The 16,257-nt window shown below is 39.2% G+C and overlaps 1 protein-coding gene across 2 annotated transcripts; it reads right to left on the bottom strand.

The window, feature by feature from the left end:
- Nucleotides 1-763: 763 nt before the first annotated feature.
- LOC142939212 (GTPase IMAP family member 8-like) lies at nt 764-14,516 on the bottom strand. Of its 2 annotated transcripts, XM_076082441.1 has the most exons (5): nt 14,323-14,516; nt 13,809-13,865; nt 11,380-11,465; nt 7,524-7,583; nt 764-5,318 (listed from the first exon to the last, which is right to left on the bottom strand). In XM_076082441.1, the coding sequence occupies exons 3-5, from the start codon at nt 11,399-11,401 to the stop codon at nt 2,950-2,952; spliced, it is 2,451 nt and encodes an 816-aa protein (XP_075938556.1). In that variant the 5' UTR covers nt 11,402-11,465; nt 13,809-13,865; nt 14,323-14,516; the 3' UTR covers nt 764-2,949. The 2 variants fall into 2 exon arrangements, with proteins under 2 accessions (XP_075938556.1, XP_075938557.1); XM_076082442.1 differs by lacking the exon at nt 13,809-13,865.
- Nucleotides 14,517-16,257: the final 1,741 nt, after the last annotated feature.

The following is a 16,257-nucleotide window of genomic DNA, read 5'->3' as shown; positions in this document are numbered from 1 at the left end:
TTGTTTTTTTTAAGGCTAAATGCCAAATATGGATTGAAACTGAATGAATTTAGATAATGTGAATTGTGGATAAGATTACTCGAATCTAATTGTACAAACACTATACTAAGTGTCGCCATCCTAATCTTTACCTGCATCTGTGCAGCAATACGGGGGATTTAAACAATATATAGACGTGGAAAATAAAGCTGTGCAGCATTTAAATGTCAAAGTTATGAATGAAGCTTCAAACTTTTCAGTACAGCCCCAGAATATTTGAGTTTCATATTCTGTTTACTGATGAAACTGTTTACTATTTCATTTATTACATTCTATTCTAGTTCCAACACCTGAATAATTACCACAAAACCGATCCATAGCAAAATAAAGTTTGTCTTTGTTTGGTGAAAAAATACATTTAATGAGCCAAGAAGATGCCTAAAAACTGAGTGTTTTAAGTGAATGTCTTCAACTAGCTTGTCTGTTCAGGCCTTCATCTTCCTCTTCTTCATCATACAAACTGTGTTGCACATTTTCTTTTTCACAATAACCAGGACTGTTTGAAAATGAAGTTTTATCTGATGTGAATAGTTTAAGTTAATATTTATAATGGATTCTATACGATATTCACCAAAGATGTGACTTTCCTCACAAAACATGTGCAACTAAAACGTTTATAGTTATAAACTTAATAACTTAGTGAATGAATGTGAAACTATTGTGATGGTTAACTAACCCAAGTGGCAACTTTATACCTTCATTGGAAATGAAACATTTCACAAAGTTCAAATATTAAACGTTTTATTATCAGTTTGTCTACATTAAGGATTTCACAGAACAATATAAATTGGCATTTTTTGTAGGACAATACAAATATAATGGAAACTAGACGTGTTATTATCCAGCTGTGTCTTCAATCATCATCGTATTTTGATTCTTAATAACTAATGTAAATAATGCTGATGAGTATTTATTTCTAGCAGAATCAGCTGCTTAGATATTTGACTCAATTGTAATGAAACATAAAAAGAACAAACTGGCTACGATGAAATAAGATAAAGCACATTCTGTACACACAGTACATAGTACAACATGTCCAACTATGCAAGTAGAACATAAACAATAACCTCTATGACAGAAAGATGAATTACACAAGTTACTGTACGATCACATCATTTGGTCTCCTTCATCATTACGAAGACGTGAGCTCACCCTAAATGTCACATGTTCATTTTTGATCCTATATTCTTAAATACAAATATGGTTCTTTTAGTATTACCTATATACATACAGTATCTTTTGTTAGGTATAAACCAGGTGCACTGTGAAGTAAGTCATACTCTGAACTCAAACACAACTTCCACTCTGAGGCAGATACACAACTAACAGAGTGAACCAATGAACAGTCTGTTTTCAGAGAGTCATAATTCCAGCTCGTCTGTAAACTCCTCTACAGCGTCACACTTCATGTAGGGAGGCGGAAAACAGAACAAGTTATACTCACAATCTAGTGTAAGTATAAAAATATCAAAAGAAACAAACATCCCAAAACAATCCATGCGCCATGCGGCCCAGAGGAATGTATAAACAATCAAAGATTAATTACAGTAAACGGACTTCATGAATAATAATACACAAAGGTTTATGCAAACATCTAAATCAACATTTTCACTAAAAGGAATTCTCTGACATTTAAGGTAATTTGCTGATTTTCTCAGCAGCCGAGTTCAATGACATTGTGTTCTATTCAGAGGTGTCTCAGTGATCTGTTAGCCGTCCTAGCGCACAAGTCCTAAAGTGTTAGTCCAGCTCCATCAATGTGGAATCAAACAAGCAGGAAACAGGTGTAGTTGTGCTTACGTGGTGTTGCAGAATTAGAAAATAAAGCAAATGAGACGACTAAACGTCCTCACTAGGACACTAGTCCTCCTTCAGCTTAGTGGTGGAGACGTGAAGTCATGTGACCGTGGTGGAGTTCCTTTATAGACTAACGTTAGCATTTTACAAACATCATAAAAGTGGTGTTCATTTGTGAAGATTACCACTCTGACCGTTTGTTTGACACACAGATTATGTTCTGCAATAATCCAAAGTCTAATGCAAGAATCACAGTTGCTTTTTGATCGAGGGAACCATGATGATGCTTCCTCATACATCATCCCTGCATCACTCTATATACTACAGACCTCTCTGTGTTTTAACATACATGCTAAGGTTCAACAAAGATGCAACAGGTTAAATCCATCAACAAGCCTGCAAGGCTCATCTCTGAAGACATGCTTATTGCTGGCGTCTACGTATATCTGGTTTACTGTCGAGGTTTTTTGCGATCTGTGCGCCTTCAATTGGGAATATTAGTCGGGATATGAAAATGCACCTGCTGGTATCCTGATGATTCATTTTCCTGTAAAGAAGCTTCTGTTGTACATTTGCTCTCGACGTTTGTGAACCCCGGACCTTGAAGTTCAAACTGCGGGTACTGATTGATGCTTCAGGGTGTGTGCGCTTCTATTTGTATTATCTGTATTGCATTTTACTCTCTAACGTCTTTAGTTGAATCATGTCGTGTGCCTTTATGTGTTGACAGCTTAGCTTTGAAGAGTCCAAGTCAAATTTCCCTGTGGGGACAGTAAAGCATCCGTCCATGCACGTAGCCAACGAGCTACAAAGACAGTTTTGTAGGTTGAGGAAGAGTTTTCTGACTTTTTTCTGCTTCCAGTCTTTCTACTAAAGCTCGGCTAAACACGCTAAGAGTTACAATGACATGGACCTTTTCATCTAACTCTCACTGCAGCAAATTAGTTGTATTTTACTAAATCACTTCCTAAGTGACTAATATGTGCAAACTGAAGATGAAGACATCTATCTGTAAAGTCCATAAATGTAAACCTGCTTCTTCTATCTGCCTAGCAAGTTGTAAATCTCTTAAAGTGTGTTCTTTGGTCTTTGTGCTGTCTGTAGTGTGAATGTCTACCTCAGAAAGATGTGACTCAACACAAATAGAAACAACAACACACCAAAAACAAGATACCATTTCCTTCTCTTGTGATGGTACTCTTCTTGGAGCTTTATGAAGCTCTTCATTGCCTCCTCCAGACTCTGTTTGTCCTCCTGACGTTTTTGTTCCCAGGTGTCTTTTCTTTCTTTATCCCAGGCGTCTCGATCTCTCTTCACCTCTTTTCTAAACAGCTCCAGTTGCTTTACAGCATTTTCCTTTTGCTCTCTTTCTGACTGAACTATTTTCTCTAAAGCTTCCAGTTTTCTTCTCCCTTCCTGTCGCTGAGTTTCCTCTTGTTTTTTCCGTCTCCTTTCCTCTTCCTCCCGTTCTTTCCTTCTTTCCTCACGCTCCTTGGTGACGTCCTCGAGCTGTTTTGCTTTCAGTTTTCTCTGGTCTTCTTTGAATTTGCTTTTCAGTGATTTTAAATCTTCCTCATGTTTTCTCCGGAGGTCTTCATCCCTTCTTTTCATCTCTTCTTCCTTCTCTTTTAAAATCCTCTCCACTTGTATTTTCGTGTATCCTTCTGTGTTGTCAAACATCTCAGTGTCGTAGCAGCCGCCATTTTCCTTCACCATGGTCTCGATGTTGTTCAGCAGATCTCTGACTTGAGTGCGGTTTGTGTGATCTTTGTTATTGAAGACCTGGTATCTCCCTCCACAGTCCTTCAGGAGTTCTTTTACAAAGTCATCACAATCTTCTATATAACTCTCAAATGACTGATCTTCCAGGTCATCTCCTCTGGTGAATATAATGATGATGAAATCTTGAGACTTCTCACCAAAATATTTCTTGATCAGTTTCACAGAGTCTTTCTCCTCTTGTGTAAACTTCCCGATCTGCAGCACCAGTAAGAACACATGAGGTCCAGGAGACAACATGCTGACGCATTTCTGAAACTCTTGTTGAATTTCTTCATCAGACAGAGTCGTGTCAAACAAGCCGGGGGTGTTGACCACGACGACAGGCCGTCCATCGATCTCTCCTGTTGCTTTCTGACAAGACTTGGTCGTTGGCTTCGGGGTGATTCTGGGTTTGAAGAGCTTTTTGCCCAAAATGGTGTTTGCTGTTGAACTCTTCCCATTGCCAGTCTTCCCAATCAGCACCATCCTGAGATCACCTCCCACCTCCGTCTTCTGTTTCACATCCTGCAGTTCAACTTCAAGTCTTGAAACCTTCTCCATCTGAGCCTTGGTGAACATCTCCATTGTGAAGCATCTGGATCCTTCAACTCTCATCTTTTCCACAGAATCCAACAGCTCTGGGATCTGCTGCTGGTCCTTGATGTTGAGAACAACATATCTTCCTCCACAGCTCTGACAGAGCTCCTGGATGCCGTTATCTTTTTTCAGAAACTTAACAACAGCTGGAGCTTTAGGATCTGACTCCACAGTGAACAGAATCATGGTGAAGTCATTGACTGGAGAGCTGAATGTGTTCTGGATGGTCTGTAACTCTCCCTTGTCTTCATCAGTGAGGGGACCCACAGGTAGGACCAGGATGAAGACATGGACGCCCTCAGGACCACAGAGGGAGATACACCTGAGTGATTCCTCCATCACTGCCTCCTGAGGTTCTCCATATAAGGCAGGCAGCTCCACCAGAGAAACCCAACGTCCACACACCTCTCCCTGATGTTTAACACACTCTGATGAGTTGGAGACTGGATGAAGCTCTGTCTGACCTAAAATGGCCTTGGCTGCTGAAGTCTTCCCTGCTCCTGTCCTCCCACACAGAACCAGGTTTAAAGATGGTTTCATGTGGTCACACTTTGGCGTCATGATCAAACCCTCATCCTCAAATACGTCACATCTCACATGCTCTCCATTGTTCTCCTTTGTAGTTTGACCCAAACGTGTTAACAGCTCTGGAAGTTCAAGGTTCTTCTGGTTCAGGTATCTGTATCTACACATTCTGATCAGGTCTTTTAAAGGCTGGTCTTTGTCCATGGAAGCTGAACTCTCCTCTCTAGGTGTTGATATCAGTATCAATGAACGATCAAATGATTGATCACTGAAGAGTTTCAGGACTCTGCAGAGCTTCACTTTGAGTTCCTCAGTGAAGTCTTCAGGCTGTAGAACCAGCAGGAACACATGAGGTCCAGGATCAGAGAGACTCTCACAGTCTTCTACATGTTGTCTTAGTTTGTCTGCAGAGATGTTGGGGTGCAGCAGATCTGGAGTGTTGATCAGAACTATCTTTTTCTCTTTTAACTGTCCACTGACTCTCAGACAGTGATCTGGTTCTTCCTCGGTGTTGAACTTAGTCTCTCTCAGTATGAAGTTCCCCACTGAACTCCTCTCAGACCAGCTGTTCCCCAGCAGAACAACCCTCAGCTCACACACTGAGAAGAAAAAACACTAAATTAGTAAAAAACTACTTTTCAAATTCAAAACTTGAACCAAACTGAAAACAATAAAACTAGATTCATAACCAAGGAGGAAGTCACAGCGTTTTAAAGGTGGACTAGAGTGAATGTGTCAGCTGTTATCATCTTGAAACTTCAACATTAATCAGTGACCATCACCTGTAAACACTGTAATCAGATTATAATGAACACAAGAACACTGAGAAGAAAACAGTGGATTAGAAAGACAAACCAGCACTGAACTTGATCTGATACAAGACCTATACAACAGGATTATTATGAAACGTAACTCCAACTGGTGGACTCATAGAAAAGTTGTCAGCCATCCAGAACTTGGACTCACCTTTGAATTGTGTTGTCAAAGAGAAATCCCTAACCTTTAATAACAGGCCTATCTCCAAGTTGCGTAGTAAAGCAATCAGCCAACGTTTTAGAAAATAGTTTCTAAGCAGCTTACAACTGTATTATACGAGCACAATATCTTTGCCATCAGTCTGGCTTCAGTTAGCGATCAACAGTAGCAGGTCTTTTCAGAGTCTTAAATGATACCTTTATGCATGGTAATCCAGGGGCCGGTTCGGTTTTGGTACTGTTGATACACTTAGAGCAGGGGTGCCCAATACGTCGATCGCGATCGACGTAGTGCGGAGGTGGTGCGGAGGTGGAGGTAGTGCGGGTAGATCGCATGCCATTCAAAATAAATGAGATGTCCTCATGGCATTTGCCACTTGATTTTCTAACACACGGGTCACCACGTATGCGCAGTCAACCGCGCGAGCTACTGCAAAACTCCGGCGAGCTAATTAGTTAGCCTTCCAATGCATTTCTACTAAAGAAGCTAAAGCTGCAGCGCCATGATTTGGGAAACTTCCAAAACCTCGCGTCAGAGCTGGAGACTCAACGGAAGGCGTGCGCGTAACTTGACAGTGCGCGCTACACAGAGCAGATTGACGAGTGTCTGTCAGAGTTTGACAAACGCTTTCGAGACTTTGCTTTACTCGAGCCAGTTGCTACACTTATGTGCTGCACATTTCGGGAAGATATTGAGGTTGATTCACTCGCATCAAACATTGCAACGCTGTTTCACCTGAACTCGTCTGGAGTGGAGGATGAGATCTTGACACTGCAGGCTGACATTCAGCTGAAGTCCAGGGCTCATGGACAGTTTTCTCACAGAGGAAAAGTACCCAAACATGAGGACATGTGATCCCTTCTTGACTGCATTATTCGGCTCTACTTATTTATGTGAGTCAGCCTTTTCCCACATGAAGAACATTAAGTCCAAACACCGTTCCACCATGACTGATGATCATTTGAAGTGTGCTTGAGGCGGGCTACCAGCAGCTACTGTCCGGACTATGCAACTCTGGCCAATTCCATTCAGTGCAAGTCATCAGAGTAAGGTAATGACCAAAGATGTACAGAATTGTATTGTGCCATAAGGGTTCATGCAGTTATGCAAGGTACGCCAACATGTATTGTAAATATAAAGTATACTCAGTATATATATATATATATATATATATATATATATATATATATATAAATAGATATTCAGCATTTTTAATGTAGGTAGATCATTTTGACTTGGTCATTTTAAAAGTAGCTCGCAAGCCGAAAAAGTGTGGGCACCCCTGACTTAGAGCATATCCAAATCCACCAATCCAGATGTTGGTAACTATGCCTCTTCATCCGAAACTCTGTTTTGTCTTGTTGTCTTGATTGAATTTCAATTCAAATATTGACACATTTCACTTAGATAAGTATATTTGCTATATTTTGTAGTTTAAAGAACAAATCCCATGAAAGTGCCATTAAATAAACATTATAGTAACTCTATTTTCTAGTCACATAAGTTCAATCATAATATCTTTATACTATGTAAATAAAACTAAATGAAATGTGGATCAGTTCTTTTTTTGCCATCACATTTCATTGCATAGTCTATTCTATAAGTGGAAAAGATATTTTCTTTGGTGCCCATAACGAAAGGAGTCATATTTAGTTCACTTATGGGCGTCAGCTGATCAGCTAATAAAAGTCTTGATCATGATCCAGCTGCAAATATGCTGCACTTTGGAAGATTCAAACAAATATGCTGCTCTGACAACAGCTCTGGATGAACTGAAGAAAACCTCACAAACACATAAACAGAGTCAGAGTCAGAACAGTTTAACTCACTGGAAGGGGGAAGAATTGGACAGCTGCTGCTGTGGCTCAGAGGTCTTCCCTTGATTCCCTCTGTAATAAAATAGACAAATAACATTTCAGAAATATGTCAGTCAACTTCACGTTTCAGATTCCTTTGTAGTGTTGAGATCAGGCGGCAACCTCCGGTTCTACCGAGTGAAGCCGATGTGGAAGTGTCTCAAAAGCTGCATTCTCTCTAGTGTCCACCAGGGGGCGACTCCTCTGGTTGTATAGAAGTCTATGAGAAAATGACTCTACTTCTCTCTTGATTTATTACCTCAGTAAACATTGTAAACATGAGTTTATGGTCTCAATCTCTAGTTTCAAGTCTTCTTCAATACAGCATGATGTTCATTTAGTACATTATGGTCCATTTAGAGTCACACAGACCATAAAGCAGGGGATGCTTTAGGGCGGGGCTACACGGTGATTGACAGGTCTCTACCAGAGACGTATACGGCGTCTCTACCTCACTCCTCCTCAGTCCAGATATGGTCACTTCCGTTCATGGTCACGAAAAAACCAACATAGCGACAGCCGTAATCCAAGATAGCGGCGGTAAAATCGCCAAACACAAGGCTTCATAACGGCAGTCCACTAATGGGTGACGTCACCATCTCTACGTCCACTTCTTCTACTTAATATACAGTCCGTGGTCGAGACGGTAGAATAATTGACAGACACTGGCAAATGCTGTTTGTTCAAAGACCCAAGTAGTTTGGAAGGTGTATAAAACAAGTCCAATAACACCAAATATAGGATGCCATTTTTTATACTTGACATTAGCAAAAATGATGAATAATTATTTATATTCAAAATATGTTTTTTTTCATTCAAATCAAGCAATACAAACACACGTCAGCAGTAACTAAAGCTACGTATTTGTTCTGCTTCTCTGCAAAGTATACATGTCACTACTGCTTCTACTGCTCTTTAACAACTGTGTGTCCTTTTCCGACTTCTACACCATGTCCTGCTTCATGCTTTTGTGATGATATATTTTAGAGTCTTTTGAAACACCTTGGCTAGAGACTACAGATAAAAAAAAGACTTTTGGCTTCATCAAATATTATTTCATACCAGGTGTTTTCATTAGTTTGTCAAATAAACTACAAATCACGATCCTCCTGTTACAGATAATAATATGACACTAAAACTCTCTTTGGTCCAATACTTAAAGTATATTTGTTACTTAAGTAAAACAATATTGAATATATTCACTGTACAGGAAGTCTTGTGAAGAAACAAACGCGTCGGTTGAACCGGTTCAGACCGGAACCGTCTGTGGATCTCTGACCTGCAGTGCTGTCATGGAGTGAATATTAAACCATTTAAAAAGGTAATTTATCATTTTTTTTATAACTCTAAACGTTTTATTGTTGCTTTTAAACTGTTAAAAGTTTTCAGTTTGAATGTTTATATGAAAGACTTGGTTAGCTGCTGCTAGCTAACGTTACCGGTAAGAGCTAGCTAGCGCCTGGCTAAGATATGTTTGAGCTTGCTAGCTTTAGCTTGTTTAGCTAAGTTAGGTTCATGCATAACATTTTTAAATTCATTACAAATTGTGTCTAATGTCCAAACTCTGCACTAAACATGCCTGATGTGTAAAGTATCAGAATCACTACGAGCAGTAATATTAATGTTGTAAATGCTATTAGCATTCAGCGGAGCTGGTTAGCTCACTGTAAGTTAATCAGACGGTTAATATTAACACCACAGAGGTGGGACGTTCTGGAGGGGAAATAACTGAATCCTTGAATGATAGATTTTCCTTTATTAATATTTCCACTTTGCTTGACTTTAGGTGGAGAGCAGCCCTGCATGTGTTTCCATCTCATGTCGGTGTCAGCCATCGTATCACTGGTGAGTTTGTAGTTGCTGGAGGAGACAATAGGTGCACAAACTAGGGCTGTGAGATCTGGCTAAACCATGACCAATCAAATATTCGTTCTTGTACTTTGTGTCCATGGCACCGTGTCCTAACGCAGCACGCCGTCAGGACTGAGCTGAACTTTTGTCGGACGCCCCCGGTTTCCATTTATTATTCTCACTCGCTTTGAAAGCTCCGCAATGGACGAGAAGCGTCCGACTGGTGAAGTTTGAAATGAGGAGTTATCTCCTCATTTCAATACCAAAACCTGAATAAGGTGGCGGCTGGCTGAAGGGAGCGTTTCCTACTTGCTGCTGATTCTACTGTATGTTATTTCCTGTACATGTGACAAAATAAAACTTAAAAAGTACAAAAGTCAGAAGACAGCAAGTACTGCTCACTACTCTTTTTAAACTATTTTTAAATTTAGAATATACGTTGACAGCCCTGGCACATGTGCACTATATTAGTTATTAAGATTTAAAACACACGCGCACACACACACACACACACACACACACACACACACACACACTATCTACAAGGTTGACCCGAATAAGATTCAGTTTGGATTACGGAAAATGTCGTCAGCTGTAAAGTTGTCTGGTCTGTGTGTTACTGCGACAGATGTCCACTGAAGCTACAGCACATCTCACTATGTTAAACCCAAAGCTATCTGAAGGGACCCAAATGGTCCCACTGACAGTTTGATAGTCTCCATTTTCCTGCTAAGCTAACGTTAGCCAAGGTTACACAGAGTTACAGACTATTTGCTGCTCAGTGCTGAACTCTTTGGAGGTCCAAATTCACAGCTAGTAACTAAATAATTATAAAATAAAGATGTGGTATTCTTATCTTGAGGTGTAATTAAGAGAATAAAACGTCTGCAGCTAGTAGTCCTGTTTGGGATCCCACACTGTGGATGAGTTAGTTCTAATCAATGCTACCAGATGAGCTGCTAACAGATGAACAAAGAGAACATTGGTGTTTTTAACAATAGAAAACTGCCTTTGACAGATTACTGTTACACACAACGGCTAAAAGAGCACGTTTAACCCGACAACAGGTACGTTTAATTTAGTAGCCTTAAGCTCTCAAATATTCAGAAGCATTCGTTAGTTTATAAAATCTGCCGTGAGAGTTCAGGAAGTCTGAGAACTTTACCTTCATCCGTTATATGAAACGTTACTGAGAAACACGGATCGAGTTGAAATGTAAATGATAAAAAACATGATCCAAGAGGATTCAACTACTGTATGAAAATCATTTTAAGGTAAGTTAAATGTTACATTATTAATAAAGTAAATATATTTAAAACATCTTTGAAAAGTTGATTATCAGTCCGAAGTCTGATTAACACAAAGATGGATAGATACTGTAGATATTATAAGATAGGTATTATATATTACATTGTTGATGTTGTTAGACAGATATTGTAGATACTGTTAGATAGATTGTATATTAAGGTAAGATAGATATTGTATTGTTAGATAGATATTGTATTGTTAGATAGATATTGTATATTAATATCAAGATAGATATTGTAGATACTGTTAGATAGTAAAGTAGATCCTGTTCTGTAGTGTAGAGAGCATTGTTTAAGTTTAAGCAGTGATTTCCTAGAAAAGTACTAATTGTCTCCAAGACAATTACTAAAAGTTATCCCAACAAACAGTGACGTTATGAATATTATTCATGGTGATGTTGGATTTCCTGATGTTCACAAGTATCTCCCGTCTCTTTTTTTGCAGCCCGGAGAAGCAGAACCGGAAAACAGCCGGTCGCACTGAATATTTAGATGCTGGTTCTCCATCTAGTGGTACACATGTGGTATTACAACTGGGATATGATGGGGGACATTTGACTGGCAAATACTCCACAACATCCAGCTATTTACAATTTACATACACAGTAGAAGCTCTGAACAGAGTATAGAGTTAATTTACATTATTCTGCTGTAAATGTGATGGTACTCACCAGATGCTGAGGCAGCTGCCATCCCGTCACTGAGCCGGAGACGTCAGACGAAGCTCCGCCGGAGGCCGACAGTCGGTCTCAAACACCTTCAAACACAAAATAATAAGATGGTTATACAAAGACTTCTAACAACCTGTTACGTCTCTTCTCCTGCTCGTCTCAGCTTGTAAAATGTTACGCTATAACGATGATGACTGAAGTTTTTCAGTATTTGAACTTTAGGGTCCAATACCAGTTTTTGTTGCGCAATCTTAAACACAGATTTGAATTTGAAGATCGTCAGACTCCAACAAAAGTCTAGATTTTACATCCTTCACATTGTTACAGGAAGAACAAATAATAAGCATGGATGGTAGCGGTATAGATCAATGTATAACCATTAATCAACGTACAGCATAAAGAGCATTGCTATGGCAACTACATGGGGTATTTTAAATCAACGTAAACCGACAACGCTTCTAAATGTAATGTTTTGACTTTGTTTTTGTCATCTATCGTAGTTATTTCCAGAAAACACGAAATTCAATTGATTTCACAATAAATTATAGTTTTTGTAATTTAAATACTTGCTTTGATTGACATCGTGGCGTTAGTAGTTTAATTATAGATTATGATACATACATGAACACTGCTGGTTAGGTTCCAATTCTTCATTTTATTCTATTTAGACATTCAACATCTGACGGCCTTCACTGAGCTCACACTAGAGCAGAGGTCGGCAACCTTTACTCTCCGAAGAGACATTTTCCACCAAATAAAATTCATCTGGAGCCGCAAAAGCTATTTGATATCACAGCTTATGAAGTTGTATATATAGTTATATTATATATACAAAAACTATAGTTTGTTGTATTTATCAAATTATAAAACAAGGCAATTCTTGACATTTATTGCTATTTTACCTGTTAGAACAACATCAAGCTCTGATGAAGAGGAGAGTTTGCTGCAGCAGCTGAGAAATCATCTCCAGCGTGACACTGTTCAGCACACGCTGTGTTTGTTCTGGAAGTGACTTTCAACATTACATTGTTTGCACGTATCAAACATACACGTAAACCAGCATCGTCCACGCAGAGTTAAACTCTCTATTTTCCTCCGTGACTTTTCTTTTTTTGGATTTATCCATTGGTAGTTTACAGAGGGCGGGGGGGGCGGGGGTCTGCAGATCATCATGATCTGCAGACCACCTGCAGCCACCTGTAGCCACCTGCAGGGAAAGGCTCCTGACAGCGACGTAATAGGATGTGACGCACATTTTAGTTGACAAAATATGAAAACATTTTTCTATTTTCAGTGACACAGCATCACCTCAAACTCTAAGATCAGAGGTGTTCCCTTTGAAAGAGTGTCCACTGGGCAAAAAATAAAATAACTTATTTATTTCCGTGTTGTTCTTTGTGAAAGCCTGAGGCCGCGTCCACACCACGACGTTGTTGTTGTGCTACGTTTACACCGAGCGTCCACACTACGCCGGAGTTTTCAAGCACCGAAAACGGAGGAGTTTGAAAACTCCGGGGTTACCTCTGCGCGTGGACGCTCGTAAACGCATAAGTCTAGAAACGATGACGTAGACACACCCAGGTCCGGTACTTGATTGGTTCTTAGCAGTCACGACGTGTCCATCCCCGATTGGTCACGCCCCTATCACGTGACCCTTACCCGGAAACTCATGAGCATGGCCAGTGTACGGGAATAATCACTTGATATTAGTTTTCAGGCGTTTTGATCTGGACGGAGATCGTTTCGTAAACGATGCTGAAGCGCCGTGTGGACGGAGATCGTTTCTGTTTGTTAACACATATTAGTGTGGATGAAGCCTCAGGGGGCCGCAGCAGAGGGGCTGAAGAGCCACTAGAGTATATAGTCAACTTATGATGACATGTCACCATCATTATCTCATAGTTAGACAATTACCAAATAAACTTATTATGATGATGATTTGTCAGCATTGGAATGAGATGCAGTCTGCTTGTATTTTAGAATTTATAAAATGGATGCCTTTATTTTTTGACGTTCTCTCTTTATCTGTTTTTCTTGCATTGTGACGACCCCTCCCTTCCACCAGGGGTCTGTGTCTGTTTCCTCTCAGGTTGTCTTGCAGGATGTTGATCGGCAGCTAACGAGCCTCACCTGAGCCTGCTGGGTTGGTCCAGCTATAAAGGCTGCCCCTCTTCTTTGGCTGTGGTGCCTCTCGGTGCCTCTCCTCTCTGACTCCTGTGTGGAGGACCTGGCTGCCTGCTGCCTTGTTTTGGTTGTTTATTTAGCTGTACTTTAAATAAATGTCTATTTATTACTTTTGTCACTCGTCTTGTCTCCCTCATGTTACGACTTTTGGAGCCGGGTAGTGACATGTAATAATAATAATCTGCTCTGACTTTACATCTTGATTTGGACTCTTTCAGTTTAATGAGGAACAGCTCTATTCTCACCTGTTACCTGGATCTCTCTCTGTATTACTGATCGAGCAGCAGCAGCAGCAGCATTCTCTGCAGACAGTATTACAGTATTTAGTGTTTATGAAACGTCTCCAATAAGACCACTAAACATGAAACACAGAGACATATTTACTTGATATTGATCTCAGAGCATAATTCTCATAAGAAGGTGAACATTTGCTCTTACGTTTAAATCGACATGAGGTTCAGTCTGCACGTGTTTTATTTCAGGATTAAGTTTTGATCCTAAAACAGCTGCTCTCAGAATAAACACGTGTTTTAAGTCTAAATACATAACTTATAATGTGAGGGGTGATTCTAGGTTTTCTTTTAATCGTGATTTTGTTACCGAGATGTTTTACACGCTGTGATCGAACCAGACAACCAGCGACATGTATCTTCATAACTCTGTAGAGTCTTAATAATAAAACTAACATCTCGATCCATCGACGTTTATAATCAACAAAACACGAGTCTGTTTGATTTAACTTCGACAGATTTCACTCACCGGTTAATTCCTGCTGCGCCACGACCATCATGATGAAAGTGAAAGTAACAGAAGTTCACAACTGTTGCATCGACTTTCTCCACATTTACAGACTTATTAAAAAAAAGTAAACCGAAATATAAATAAACAGATAAATGAGGGAAACATTCCCGTCTCAGAATAAATCACTGTTGTCGTTTTATTAATCTTTTTTTTTTTTTCTAAACCTTTATTAATCGCAGAGTGAACACACACACACACACACACACACACACACACACACACACGTCACCAGTTGAGGCTCGAGCACCACCTGCTGGACAATAACAGTAAAACATGCAATAGAGGCGCAACTTCTTTCTAGATACCATAAACTATCCAACAGGACTGTGATCATGCACGTAGCGGACAAAAACAGGCTCACAACATATATAAAGAAAGCCAACAATGTTCTTCACTTTGACTTGTTTGATTCAGCAATATTCACAAGAAGCTCTGCACCTGCACGGACTGAAATATACTATATCACATACACAGTATATCACATATTTATATCACATACATGTCACATACACAGTATATCACATATTTATATCACATACATGTCACACACACAGTATATCACATATTTATATCACATACATGTCACATACACAGTATATCACATATTTATATCACATACATGTCACACACACAGTATATCACATATTTATATCACATACATGTCACATACACAGTATATCACATATTTATATCACATACATGTCACATACACAGTATATCACATATTTATATCACATACATGTCACATACACAGTATATCACATATTTATATCACATACATGTCACATACACAGTATATCACATATTTATATCACATACATGTGATATAAATGTAAACAGGAGGGTCATCATCAATGGAGGTGAAACTAAGTTTCACAAACTCCACACTGGTCCTGTGATTATTGGTTTAAAGGAGACTTGAATTCTTTTTTGTATTCCACCGATGCATTGAGCCATTCACAGGATTATATAAATACTACCTTAATAACTGTTCGACAGCTTAATCTGTAGAAATTCATCATATTTTATATAAACTACTCATTTGTTTTGAAATTTACAATCTGTAAACTACAGTAACTCTAGCTGTCCAATAACTACTAATACTAATAACAATAAATAGTATTAAAAAGCACCGTTCATATATAAAATGCAGCTCAAAGTGCTTCACAGAGCAAATAACAAAAAAAGCATGAAATAGATAAAGACATAAACAACATCACAAAGCAAGAAACATGTAAAGTCATTATAAAAGTTCAAAAAATAACCAAAATAACCAAAAATGATGGTAAAAAACTAAATAATATCAAATAAAACAACCAATGAATCCACATCAAGTCAGACTCACGTTGAACACGGACTAAGAGCAGTCAAATGAAGTTACTCTTTAGTTAAGGAACTATTAGGAGTCGAGGCAAAGCCAGTTAAACAGGCTTCATCAGGTGAAGATAACACATTTCAACATTCACTTCATATCTGAGAGAGTGAGGTCAGATCTAACTCTTCCTCCTCCTGTTAGAGTGTCAATGTGCACATGGCCACATGTTTCAAAAGGAGTGAGCACTTCACCTCTACTACAGGCTCATCATCCAAATGTTGAGCCAGTAATTCATAAAAAAAGGTAAATTACTAACTGCAGGGCAAAAATACACAAAAGTGACCAAACTGCTGAACAATCGGGGATAACTCACTCAAAATACACTGACCAGTTATTATCATATCGTACCATAAGGAGCTATACGGTGTGAGTACGTTTGATTCAATCTAAAGTGTCAGAAACAGAAAGAGACTCTTTGTGTTACTTTACATTTGCAGACATGTCAGTTTAACACAACACGCGCCGCCTTCACTGCTGTAGAGATCGGTGGTTATTTCACAGATGTCAGTGAGACGGTT

This window comes from Anarhichas minor, unplaced genomic scaffold (assembly GCF_050575085.1).
Source record: "Anarhichas minor isolate MPS153535 unplaced genomic scaffold, ASM5057508v1 ptg000095l, whole genome shotgun sequence".
NCBI classification, from domain to species: Eukaryota; Metazoa; Chordata; class Actinopteri; order Perciformes; family Anarhichadidae; genus Anarhichas; species Anarhichas minor.
The sequence above is the reverse complement of the archived record's forward strand: the minus strand, read 5'-3'. Positions and strand labels throughout refer to the sequence as shown.